Source organism: Pongo pygmaeus, chromosome 12 (assembly GCF_028885625.2).
Source record: "Pongo pygmaeus isolate AG05252 chromosome 12, NHGRI_mPonPyg2-v2.0_pri, whole genome shotgun sequence".
Taxonomy (NCBI): domain Eukaryota; kingdom Metazoa; phylum Chordata; class Mammalia; order Primates; family Hominidae; genus Pongo; species Pongo pygmaeus.
In genome coordinates, this window is record NC_072385.2 from 124,714,409 (window position 1) to 124,728,101 (window position 13,693).

A 13,693-nucleotide genomic window follows, 5' to 3' on the forward strand; every position below is an offset into this window, starting at 1 on the left:
GGAGTCACAGAGGTCAGAATGCTAGAATGTTTTCATTCATCTTTAGATAGACACACAATTCTTTATTTTATACTCTTGTTCCTGTATTTTAATAGGTTTTTTCTGAATACAGAATATGTTTCTGAACTCATCTAATTCTTGTATTTTATTTACATGTTTTTCTTTATGTAACTATTTTCTTAATCACTTCAAATTCTTGTGAAATAGGTAGGAGGACAGAGATCTCTAAGATCTAAGATAAAGAGTAGGAAAAATATTACAGGTGATAAATGCAAAACCACCCAGGGAGAGGGAGCAGGTGTACAGCTCCAAGAACCTTTGCGACTTGGCAATTCTCCCTACAGTAAGACAGAGAGCAAGAGCGAGAGCGCGTGAGCATGAGCCCCGTAGTGGAATCAAGTGCTCAGATGACTTCTCGTCAGGACGCTGTTTCCAGCATGACAATGAACGGTGTACTTGGAATAACAATATGAATTTGGATTTAGATTTAATCTTTGTAATAGCCCAGCCAATCTTCACCATCCACCTACCTGGAAAATCTCCTCCCTCTGATTTTTCAAAGTGCTGACCTTCCTGTACCCTCCTTGAGGCGTGTCTTGGCACCCAGACACCCCTTCAAAGTGCAGTCAGCCCTGGCGTCAGGAGAAGCTTTAAGAAAAGGAACACTATTGCTTCTCCACTGGCTGCTGTCCCTATGACAGTCCTAACTACATAGCTAGCCCCAGAAGATTTTCTTAAGTTGAGCCCATTAACACTTTTCCAAGCTTCACAGAACTTTTACCATCAACATTACCCAATCAAATTTTGTTGTCTATTAAACATTTTCTAGCCTGCCTCACCAGGCTAGAAGGGGTGTATTTCTATCCTTTAAAATACGCCCACTTAGAGGCAATTATCAAACCCACCAAGCAGAGTAGCTCCTTTCTTCTCTGGGCCCCACACACCGTGCCAGGGCCCCTCCTGCAGCCTTCATGCCACCACATTCCAACGTGGTGTCTGCTGATGGGGTCTGCCTGTGACAGCCGCCCCTCCCTCCTCTGCAAGCCTCTGCAGCATCCGGGGCTGAGCCTCATCTTGACCATGCATTCCAAGTTCACTGAGCAAGAGCTGGTCACAGTGGTTTCCAGCAGGCATTGGCTCAAAGAACAAGTCAATTCAACACTCATCACTACCTTTCAAACCATGGCTGTTATTTATTTTTTATTTTTTTGAAAAAAAAAATCGCTCTGTCGCCCAGGCTGGGGTGCAGCAGCATGATCTCAGCTCACTGCAACCTCCGCCTCCTGGGTTCAAGTGATTCTCCAGCCCCAGCCTCCCGAGTAGCCAGGACTACAGGTGTGCACTACCGCATCCGGCTCATTTTTGTATTTTTAGTAGAGACCAGGTTTCACCACGTTGGCCAGGCTGGTCTCGAACTCCTGACCTCAGGTGATCCGCCCCCTTGGCCTCCCGAGTGCTGGGATTTCAGGCATGAGCCACCGTGCCTTGCCAAACCATGGCTGTGTTTGTTTTATAATGTTATAATGCCCTACTTCTAGATTCCGCTAGATCCCGTGATCTTCAACGTTCAGGAGCAAAGGCTAACAAGACAAGTTTTCAAGATATTCCAGGAACGAGGGAGACATGAAAATTCCTTCCTTAAATGAAATAAAAATAAAAGAACATGAAGTATTCTTTAAGAACACTTAAAGTGAGAAGAAAAAGCAAAATAACGCATATCTAAGTAGTTCCAAGGGTCAACAGCCAAACCTGAGCCCTGGAATCTGGTTTACACAATGGCCTCTTCACCCTGGCGGAGCACAGCAGTGTGCAGAGGCCCGCGTCTGCCCAGCAGGGCACAGCATCCACCAGGCAAAGCCGTGCCCTTGGGGGCAAGAAGCGGAAACTGGGCGTGTGTGATGGGGAAATGAGAGGAGCTCCCACACGTGGAAACACGCACGGCTGCGAGCTCCTCTCACTCTGCAGCTGAGTCGCTCGGGCTCCACGCTGTAGCCTCCACAATGTGAATTAAGAAAGTCAAAGCTGCTTGACTGATCTGAAGAGCAGGCAGCGTACACACTCTCTCTCACATCCAAAAAGGAAGTAATGGAAGATTCATATTTTTAAGGTTACTGAGCTCATGTCCATAAAAGGCCACTTCACTTTTCCACAAGTGGTCTGTTGCTACCCAACTGATTGGTTTGGGCAAAATAAAGGGGCGGGGGGAGGAAATCCCAGAATAGCTTCTTCTTAAAAATATCAGCAAGGAAGCGACCCACTTCCTAAATTGCCTGACATAAGAACTGAAGAAGTAATTTGCATGCACATCACAAAGTAAGAATTTTGAGTCTCCATAAAATAATTCATCTTGAAAACTATACAATTGCAAGGTCTTTTCCACCAAGTAGCGATGAGCTCTCTTTTTAAATTTTTTAATATAAATTCATGGGGTACAAGTGCAGTTTTGTTATAGGCCTGGTGGTCAACTTAGGGCTTTTAGGGTATCTATCACCAGAATAACATACATTGTACCTATTAAGTATTAATAATTTCTCATCATCCCCACTCACCTCACCCTCCTGAGACTCCGTTGTCACTCTACTCTCTACATCCATGGGTATGCCTTTCTTAGCACCCACTTAGGAGTGAGAACATGTGATATTTGTCTTTCTGCGGCTGGCTTGTTTCACTTAAGATAATGACTTTCAGTTCTATCCCTATTGCTGCAAAAGACATGATTTCACTCTTTTTTTTTTTTAATGGCTGAAGCTCTCTTTTAACTTTGGATGAACCACTCAGCACATCCTCCTTTGCCGCCGACCTCAAGTGCTTTAGAAATGCAACATCATCAAAGCTGTATGAAGAATTCCAAAGCAGAGCTCAGTTCAATTCCACAGTGCAATTCACTGCTGCAAATATGTGCCAGGTAAATGCGCCACACACTGTAGATATAAAACAAATAAATGGCATGGCCCCTTCCTTAAGAGCGTATAGTTCAGCGGCACAGAAACACAAGGAAGATGTCATCATGGAGACAAGCAGATGGTGTGGCGGCAACACAGGAGGAAGAAAAGGAATTCCAAAAGCAAGAAGCATCGCAAAGCAGGAATGATCCATAAGCTGGGTCCTAGGAGGAACAGAAGACAGGGAGGGCACAAAGGGAAGAGGCCTTCTAGGAAAAGAAACAATTGTGTACAAAGGTAGGTAGGTCGCTGGTGGCACAGCCTGCTCTGGGAAGGTAAGCAGACAGGCGTGGCAATTCCACAAGGAAAAGATTTCTTGTCAGTCCACACCTTCCACTCCCGCTGTCACGAAGCCAGCTGGGCCATCGTCATCTCTGGGCTGCATAGGGACAGGAGCTGTGTACCCAAGCAATTGCCCACATCCACCCTTGTCCTGTCTGGTTCCTTCTCCACAACATGCAGAGTAATCTTGTTACAGCCGAGAAGCTTCCTGAAGCTGCTTCTAACCAACACCACTGTCTCTCTCCCCATCACTGTTTTGCCTTTTCATAAACTCAGTTAAATATTGGCTCGTGTTTCCTACTTACCTCCCCCATGAGACCCCAGGGTCCGTGAAGGCAAGAACTTTGTTTTCCTCCTTACTGCATCACCAAAACCCCTAATAGCGCCTGGCAGATCACAGGAGCGCATACAAATGATCCTCTGCTTCAGTCTCTTCAAGAGCTTCCCAACATATTTGGGATAAAATCTAAAAACTTTTGCAAGATGGTCTGGGGCCATCCACATCCCTAAGGCTTTTCCATGCAGTTTCGTTTCACGCCACTCTCCTTTTTCACTGAGTTTACGTCACCTTGGCCTTTTTCCTGCCTTAAGACCTAGACCCTGCCTGGAATGTTCTTCCCCCACTCCTTATCTGCCGGCTCCTCCTCATACTTTAGATCTCAGATCCATGTCTCCTCAGAGAGGCCTGCAGCTCATTCAAGAAACAGCTGAGTACCTACTGTGTTCCGGGCACTGTGTGCTGGCTGTTGGAGACTGTATCAGAGAACAAAATAGAAAAACAAAAAACAAAAAACCCTACCCTAAATCTTTATCTAAATCAGGTCCCTGTATTATATTCTTTCTTAGATTCCTATACTTTAAAACAATTTTGTAAACATCTAATTAGAAATTTGTCTCTTTCAGTCTAACTTCCCTACTTGACTCTTTGAGCAGCAACTATGCCAGCATTGCACATCACTGTGTCTCTCGCCTCTGGTCCAGCGCCTGACATATAGCATGTGCTCAATAAAAGTGTGTTGGGTGGGTGAGTGAAGGAGCCAGAGGCCTGTCTATATCAGTGACTGGGGGTCGAGGAGCAGAAGCCAGGTCACAGACGTGGGTCAGACTGAAGTACTGACATAGATGGCAAAGCTGAGTACTTGAGCAGCCCCTGCACGTGGAATCCTCTCCTTCTCCTCTACTAACATCTTCCTTTGCTCATCACAGTCATTGGCTCCACAGGATAATATATAAAAGTGTTTTGTTATTTTAAAACACTGCATTAACATTGTATCATTTCTCTTTTAACAGACATCTGAGAGTTGCAGAATAGGTCAAATGAGTTTGTCCCTCTACAAAAAGAGCCAAAAATAAATATGTCTGGCAATTACTACAGATTTTTTATATTGTATATATGCCTTTATTTTTAATTAAGATATAATCCCTAAGCCATAAAGCCATAAAATTCATCCTTTTAAAGTGATTTTTAGTAAATTCACAAAGTTGTGCAATCATTAGCACTCACTTCCAGAATATTTTCAATATCCCACAAAGAAACCCTATACCCGTTAGCAGCCATTTCCCATTTCCTTCTTCCTCCAAGCTGCGGCAATCACTCACCTGCTTTCTGTCTCTGTGGACGTACTTATTCCTGACCTTCCAAATAAATGGGATCATACAGTACATGGCCTCTTGTGTCTGCCTTCCTTCACTGAACGTGTTCTCAATGTTTACCCGTGTTGTTGCATGAGTCAGCACCTCATTCCCTTTACTATAGACTTCTAAGTGAGTGTTTATTTCCTACGAGCTATCTATAGATCTACCAGAAGTTGCCACACATGAACAAACATTTAAGATAACATAACAGAGAAGAACTTACTTGCATTGGGCATGAAAGTATTTGATCAGATTCTGAAGTAAATCTACTCCCTTTTTAATCTTGATTTCGTTGACCTTCAGCAGATACTGTTGAAAAATGAAAAGGAAATGTCACAGAAGTAAGCAGAATATGAGTTTAAAAGGAGCTTCTGAGGACTGAGATGATTTCTTCTACTTCTCTGCATCCTTTACAATGCGTAGAGCACATGATCGACACTTAGTATCTCCTGGATTCCATAACCGTTTATTTTGGGGCCATATGAATTATCTGACGGTCAGATAATTAAATATTGAAGTGCCAAAAACTCCTAGTAATAAGACAGTCTATCTTGGCCTTCTAGGAGAAATCTTCACTCTAGCTGCATGGAAGACTATGGATGGTTCAAATAAATGGGATTTCTAACCATCTCAAACATACTTCTGCCCAAGGTCCCTTTCTTTAGGAACAATAACTGCTAATGTATTGTAGCTGAGATGCTTGACATCATGTTTCTGGTCCTGAGACATTTCCCTTACAAGTAAAATAATGTGATTGTTGGAAAAAAACAAAGTTTAATTGAAATGAATTAAAGCTATTTTTAACTTGGAGAATTCATTAGCGACCACGAAGATATCAGAAAGCCTCAGTGAGCTACAAAACCAGTGTCAGAAAATAGAAGGACTTCATGAGTCCCCATCCCCTCCGCTGTCAGGAGATGATCTCTGAAATGGAATGTCCCCTAGAAAAGCTGCTGCCCTGGCTCTCACCTGTAAAGGATGGGTGGGGGTGGGGTAGGGGTACCCAAGTTCAGTTGCTGGCTGAGGTCTCTCTGCAGCCCAAGGAGGAGGTGGAAAGCTGCTGTGAAACTGTAAGATACACATTGTCCTTCTGCCTGTAACAACTACCTATAGGTCCTTCTTTCCCTCTTTCTTTTTGATATTAAATATTTGGCAATGTATCAAATTTTTCAACGTATGCACATTTTGACCTAGAAATTCTACTCCCAGGAATTTATTCTAAGAAGATAACCACAAAAGTTTACAAAGATGAACAGAAAAGAAGATACATTGCTATCCTGTTTATAAAAGTAAACAATGCCAACAGCCCAAACCTAATGAGTGGGAAATTAACATATGGTGCATCCATACAGAAAATACTGTGCAGCCACTAAGCCAATAAAATCCAAAATTTCTGACATGGACATCAACATACCAGAGAGTGAAAATAGGTTATAAAGCGTCAGCAGAGAAAGATCTACTTATACAATTTTTTTTTGAATGTATACAGGGACATATAAAGATGTTTAGTTAAATGTCAAAGTGGTTATCTTTGGATAAGTAAAATTTGGGGGCAATTTTTAATTCCTTTTATATACATTTTCTTATATTAACCAATTTTCTTAAAAAGTGTATACTATTTTTACAATCAGCAACAGAGGCTCTCTCACGCCTTCTCCGCCCACAGAAGGTCTGTATTACCTATTTGACATACTGAATTTCTTTATTAAATGAATTTTGAAGAAAGGGCTCCACAGCTTTAAAATAAAAGCCTGAAAGCCACTCTTCTGGATTAGATCCTGGGCAACTAAAATTTTAAACACCTAAACAACAGCAAGCACTTAAAGCTTGAGAACTTCAGTCTGGGGAAACAGTCAAATAATTTTAAAGTCATGTTTGTTTGTTTGTTTGTTTTTGTTTTTTGTAGAGACAAGGTCTCACCACGTTGCCCAGGCTGGTCTTGAACTCCTGGGCTCAAGGAATCCTCCCACCTCAGCCTCCCAAAGTGCTGGGATTACAGGTGTGAGCCACCCTGCCCAGCCTTTTAACATGATTTTAATGGAGGCAATCTAATTCACTTCAGAGTTGGATTCTCAAGGAACTGTTTTTCAAATGATCTTTCTCACCCATGGAAATAAAGGCCTTCACGGCCCATGACTATCTGGCCAACTTCTACACTCTTCATCCGATGTCTTCTCCTGTGAAAACTGTGAGTTTACTGTTAGATAAGCCCACCTCTGCTTTTATGCACGCATATAGTACAGCTCTCACTCAACTGTGAAACATTAGTGCCTGACCCCTCCAAGGGCCAGCTCTGCAGAGCCAGGACCCAGCACTACCTAAGGACTGCTCAAAAGATGGCTTAAGTCTATGACTGAGAGGCATCATCTACACAGTGTATTTCCATTAAAATAAATGATTTAGTCAGTTCACAGGATCAATTCACCTGGACACAGAAGAGAAGTAACCAGTGCAAGGTGCATACCACAGGAAGCAACGACAGAGCCAAGTGGGGAACCAATTACTCCTCAAGTCATGGCTATGACCTTCACATACTACTTGAACTTCAAAATTCAGTAAGCATTTTAAGTAGTCTTAAAGCATTTAGGTAAATAGATATCTACTTTACTAACCAAAAAGAGCATGACCTGAACACAAACGCCCCTTTCCAAATTCATTCTTTGTAAAACACTACTACTTAATTTCACCCTGATTGTTTATAAAGTGCTACTACAGTACTTAATTAGAAACAATACCCTTACAGAAGGAGGATTGAGAAAAAAAAAACAAAAAAAAAACAATACTTTGTGCTTGTATAACACACAGCAGTTTCCTAGTCCCTGTCTCATGCTGTCCCGCTGATTTCTCTGCCACTCTATAAGGTACGCCAGGAAGGTGGTATTATACATGATATGTGTTTTTCTTTTGAGAATGCAACCTCTTATACTACACATGATATGTGTTTACAAAAAAATGTGTATAAAAACATCCATTCTCCTATCTACAAGAACCCTTTAAGTTTAATTAAAGGCTTTAGCTTGAGAATTCATTTCATCAAGTGAATATTTAAAAATATTTGCTTGTTTTTCATCTAGTGAATATCTCTAAACATTCTCTCAATGAAAAACAAGGCAGTAAAGGAGGAATCAAGGAGCAAAAGACACGAGACAGACATAAAAAAAGTAAAATAACAGAAGTAAATCCAATCATATCAATGGTAACATTCAATGTTAATGGATTAATCCAATCAAAAGGCAGAGATTGTCAAACTGATAAGAAAAACATGATCCAGCTATATATATTATCTATAAGTGATACACTTCAGATTCAAAGATATACACAGGTTGAATGTAAAAGGGTGCAAACAGTAACCAAAAGAGCTGGAGTGGTGATATGGTTTCAATGTGTCCCCTAGAAGTTCACGTGTTGGAAACTTGGTCCCCAATGCAGCAGTGTTGAGTGGTAGAACCTTTGGGAGGTGACTGCATGAGTGGATTAATCCATTCATGGATTACTGAGGGAGTGGTACAGTTATGAGAAGAGTGGGTCTGCTATTAAAAAGCCAGTTTGGCTGTCTCTTGTGAGGCCCCCACCATGTGATGTCCTGCACTGACTTACGACTCTGCAGAGTCCCCACCAGCAAGAAGGTCCTCACCAGATGCAGCCCCTCAACCTTGGACTTGGCATCCTCCAGAACTGGGAAATTTTTTTTATAAATTTCCCATTCTCAGGTATTCAGTTATAGCAAGAGAAAACAGACTAAGATAAGTAGATATTCTAACATTAGACAAAATGGACTTAACTTTCAACTGCCACCCTGATTCCTGGGACTGATTCCTCTCTGCTGACCACTTAAGAGTCTGCTCTGGGAATAAAAACTCATTTAAATACATTTCTAAGATATATGTATTTATAAGGGTTAAGCTCCTGCTACAATTAACAAACATACATTCCAAAATCAGAAAGTGCCTTCTGGATTAGCTTTGTTGTTGATTGCTTAGAGGGAATTAAGAGCTGGCCAATACCAGTTTCAGTGCCTGTCACAAACATCACCCATGCATTTTGTACATTTGAAACCTAAGTTTGCACCACTATGAGAGGGAAACAAATGCCATCTAGCACGAGGGAGCTTCGCTGGCACTGCCAGGAGCAACCAACCCCAGGCAGAGGTGGCAGCTATTTCCATGTGCCATTTGTATACATGTACCTGGCAAGCAAGGCACAAAAATAAAAAATCTGTGAGCAAAGGCCTTCATAATCCATGGTCTCTGATCTCAGAAAAATGCTCTGAGAGTGTCCATCCTGCTGTCTCCCCCTCACTAAGGGAAGGTCTGAGGCTGCGAGCGGGATGGAGTGGAGCAGAGAGGCACTCCCCAGGCCACCTGGGCCTTCGGGCTAGATGAGTGCCCCCGCCTGAGTAGGTGAGGTCTAGCAGGAAGTCAAACAGGTGACTTGACTTCCCATCCACTCACAGACACTGACACAGGCCATGGTTTGTCATTGCTGTATGTTGTTTTCAGCTGACTTCTCACCCTCCCACAAGCCAGTCACTGACTCCATTGGTACAAGGGAACTCAGAGATCTCATTTAAATACACCCAAGGAATAAATATTTTAGCAAGAGTACGTATGTGAGGCCAGAAAGAACATTCTACACATTTAGTGGTTTTTCTCTACTTTTAAGAAAATGTTGGTGTTAAAGTAACCTAATTCTACCCTCCAGGAGGCTGACACTTCCCTAGTAAAAGAAATGTCAACACAGGGGCAAAGGGAGTCCAATAATGCATGTGGCGTTTTCTCTGAAGCCGCTGGTATCGGTGAGACGCTCCCACAGGTGAGGGCAGAGCCGGCACAGCCTGGGCTGTAGGACCTGCCTTCACCACCGCCTTACCTCGCACATCTGTAGCTGGAAGAAGCGCCTCTCCTTTTCCATCTCTTCGGCAATTTCCGCTCCGCTTATTTCAGTCCGAATCATCCCATGGAGCTTGGCGTGTTCCTTTTTCTCCTTTTCTATCTTGGTTCTACGTGTGAAAGCAAAGATAAATCAAGATGCCTGTTGGCACGGAACTCAAAGGGACAGCCTTGAAGCCACCCCAGTACCCAGCCTGGCGAGACCAACGCTCACCACACGTTTCAGCACAGGCAGCCTCTCAACTCCCTCAAAAGGAAAATGGGTGTCCTCATGAACATGTCAAACCGGGTCTTCCCACTTACTCAACAAGTATTTCCTAAGCACCTGCTTTGAGTCAGGTATGGGTCAGAGGAGGTGGGAAGTCTGCACAGGGCTTGGAGGGTTCCTTTGGCATCAGCATTCAGAGCCTGCCTGCCCTCTAGCAACCCAAGGGCACCATCTGACTCTTCCCTACCCACTGTTTCTCTTCCTGGACTTCCTCCCTAGTCTCTGTCATCACCTCCTCACTCAGTAAAGCCAGGCCAGCTCTCTGCCTTGACCTAAAACACCGCTCATCACTGTGGAAGACGACCAACCACCTTTCCATGCTGTCGGCTTAATTATCCTTTCTACATTCATCTCGTGCCTAACCTGTATTACCTAAATGTCGAGTGTGCGGTTCAGGGTAAAAACTGACCAACGGGCACATCCAAAGAAGAGGCACCAGGGTAAAAAAGAGCCACAAAATCATGTCTGCTGAGGTGGGCTTGAAATAGCTGTGAGTTTTTATTCTGGAGAAAAGGAGACTAAACACAACCAACAGAAAGCACTCGAAAAACAGAAAGGGCGGCCGTGAAGACAAGGGAAGCAGCTCTTTCTGTACAGCCTCAAGTAGACTCCAGAAGACCCAAGCAGCATGTTCTTTCAAAGGCATCCAGTGATGAAATGGGCTACTCGGGGTTCCAGAGGGCTCCCTGTCATTAGGGCAAGAAGGACTAGAGTGTTTAAGAAGAGGCAAGAAATGTAATTTCTCTGTGTGTCCTGCACTGTGTAGGTTCTCAATAATTGGAAGGAGTGAATGAGTGAAAAATAAACATACAGGAGACCCTTTGGGAGGGATGTTGTTGTTTAGTGAGTTTATGCATCCTGGAGGGAGTGTAACTGGAGGGTCCCTGGGACTAGAATCATACAACTCCAAGGTGTCCCTGACACTCCTTCACAGGCAAGAGACGGTCCAGACACTGGTCATTTCTCTTAATAATCAGGTATGGGACTATTGCCCAGGAATTTTAAAGACATCTAAAACCTATTATGGTTGTTACATATCACGAAACCTCTCGGGATAAATGAATCTCCCACATTAATAAAGAATTACTTCCTTTATTTATCCTACAATTACTTCAAGTTTAAAGGGTGCTGCTCCCTCCTCCTAAATTCTAGGGTTTTGTGAGGAATTCTGTCCCCATCCTACCCATGTATGTCTTGATTTTACAGAATTTGATGTTATCCTTCTTCCAAACCTATTCTTTTCAGAACCGGACGACTCTCTCAGGCACTCTTCTTCAGAAAGCCCTTTCTGCCCTTGGTCTAGTCACACACAGGACCATTTCCTATCAGCCACGGAGACGGGCAGCAAGTGCGGCTGAGTGAAGTGGGAAAGCTGCCTCCTGGCCTGGCTCAATTACTCTTACTGGCTGACCAGCAGAAACCACTGACTCTTGGTTTTCCTCTGCAAAGCAGGAATCCGCTGGTCCCTTCCCATTTATTTCACCCAACTGGCACACAGATAAAGGATGCTGACGGACCAGGGATCCTGGGTGGGGGCCTCCCTGGGCTGAATGGACCTGCAGGGTTCTCTAGTCAACACTCTGCCTGTGCTTTTGAATGAATGTACACCATCAATGAAACTCCAGAACTCGGGGCCAAGCAACCTCGGGTATGGAAATGTAAGATTCCCATGGATAGAAGGAGTATCAAAGGTGTGGGGCTCACTGATTTGAGCTTTGTGATCCTTCACCACTGGAAAGATATCCTGAGCTTTTTTTTTTTTTTTTTAAACCAACAATCTAATGAAATACTTGTACTTAGATTTGAAATGACTTCCTCATAACACCTTTTACTTTAACAGATAGCTTCATATGAAAGTTTCTATTTCCAATCAGAGCACTCAACATTACCCAAGGCACAGAGATTACAAAGTAAACACCACATTTCATATCTTTCCAGTATTTAAAATAATTGAAGCCATTATTCCCCCCACAATTACTTGCTTGATCAATTCCCTGTAGCTCGACTCTCTCTACTCTAGGGATGAGAAACTGTGATTGGGGAAGTTACAACTGCCTGAAGTCAACCAACAGAGTCTTGTCTATTGGTTGACTTCAGGTCAGGAAACCAATTCTACTTCTTGTAGAAACCGTAGTTCACATCCAAGAATCAATTCTCCATTCTTCAGGTTATTTTTTGGCAGATGAATCTGAAGGAAACAGGTATTGAACCCTCCTTCTAAAACCAAGGGAACTGGTATTTCAGAGAAACACAGATACAAAGCTAAGCAGTTTTCACAAATCCCCAGAAAGATGAAGTCTGAAAACTGCCCTGCTATCAAAAACGGTAACGGAATGGACGAAGTGTTTAAAAACAAAAACAGAAAGAAACACATCCTGAAAGAAATTGGTCTTAACTTCCCTCAATGAACTTTCCTGAAAATAACATCCTATAACCACTATGACATCTTAGACAAAGAAACAGGGGAAAACAGATTAAAAGAAGAAGATAGCATCACCAAACACATCTGTCATCAAAACGAACCACAGCAACATGGTTGATAAAAATTCTTTTCTGGATTAAGGTTTATTTAGACAATCCCTTTAAGCAATAAGAGGTTGGTTTAAATTTGAAATCTCAAATTACCTATACGTAATTTTAAAAACGAGAACACTCACATTTTTGTTTCATAGTCCTTCCAAGCTTTATCAAAAGGCTTTTTCAGATCCTGTAAACAAAGAATAATAAATTAGGCAAGACTAATCATTCACTTCTGTGCAAGATAAACTTACTTATCCCTGTACTAGCCCTGAAAGGAGCATTAATTTCTGCAATAAATGACGTATGTAATCCCATGAAAAATAAAGAACCAAGAGTACATGCTTTTAAGTAGACTAGCGGTGGCATTTCCTTTCTTTCTCTTAAAATAATATAGAATATACTAAATGTACACAAAAGCAAGGTGCTGCCACCCAGTTACGACACTCCTGGGCCACCTTGTGTCACCTGTGCCCTACTCCCTGCCCTGGGCCTAATCTGAAAGTAAACCCTGAAAGACAACCTTTAATTTGCAAATATTTCAGGATGTCTCTCTAAAAGAAAGGAACTCTAATTGATAGATGAATCTCATCACATCTGACCCTGCTTTAAGCCCAATAACAGGAACAGAAAGGCCGCCACATCCTCCTGGGGTCTCCTACTGCTCTTCCGTGTGCAATTCAGGACTTCATACACTCTGGTAAAGCCTGCCTCAAAAACTACTGAGCCACTGGAAATTCTATTGAATGGTCCCCACCTATTTATGCTCCCTTCAAAGGGGTTCTTCAGGGAGACAGAAATCTTTTTGTTGTTGTTGTTGACTACTTTTTGGCTTTTCAATGGCCTCAGGTAAGGCCCAAGTGCCACAGCCTGGCATACAAGTCCCTGCATGAACTGGCTCCTCCCGCGCCCTGGCAGCCTGACATGCAGCACTGAGCCCGCTCCCTGTGCGCACCTGCGCCTTTCCTCTGCCTGGGATGCCTTCCCGCCCGTGAGTTGGGCTAACTCCGCTGACCTGTTCTCCAAGCCCCTGAAGGCTCGATGGGGAATGTGTCTGAACAGCTCTCTCTGGGCATACTCTGTGAAGGAGACCCTGAGAGGCCTCTGTAGAGGTCCTGGAGATGGGTCAGACCGGGTTTCCAGTCACCCCCGATGGGACC

General features: G+C 43.1%; 1 protein-coding gene across 9 annotated transcripts in view; it reads right to left on the bottom strand.

Annotated features, from left to right (window-relative positions):
• ASAP2 (ArfGAP with SH3 domain, ankyrin repeat and PH domain 2) overlaps positions 1-13,693 on the bottom strand; it is a 198,753-nt gene that overhangs the window by 72,742 nt on the left and 112,318 nt on the right. For all 9 annotated transcript variants that reach the window (XM_054474437.1, XM_054474424.1, XM_054474433.2 and 6 more), the window contains 3 exons: positions 12,674-12,723; positions 9,729-9,858; positions 5,083-5,168 (listed from right to left, as the gene is read on the bottom strand). In XM_054474437.1, coding sequence (XP_054330412.1) covers positions 5,083-5,168; positions 9,729-9,858; positions 12,674-12,723 — 266 coding nt within the window. The remainder of the gene's footprint in view (positions 1-5,082; positions 5,169-9,728; positions 9,859-12,673; positions 12,724-13,693) is intronic.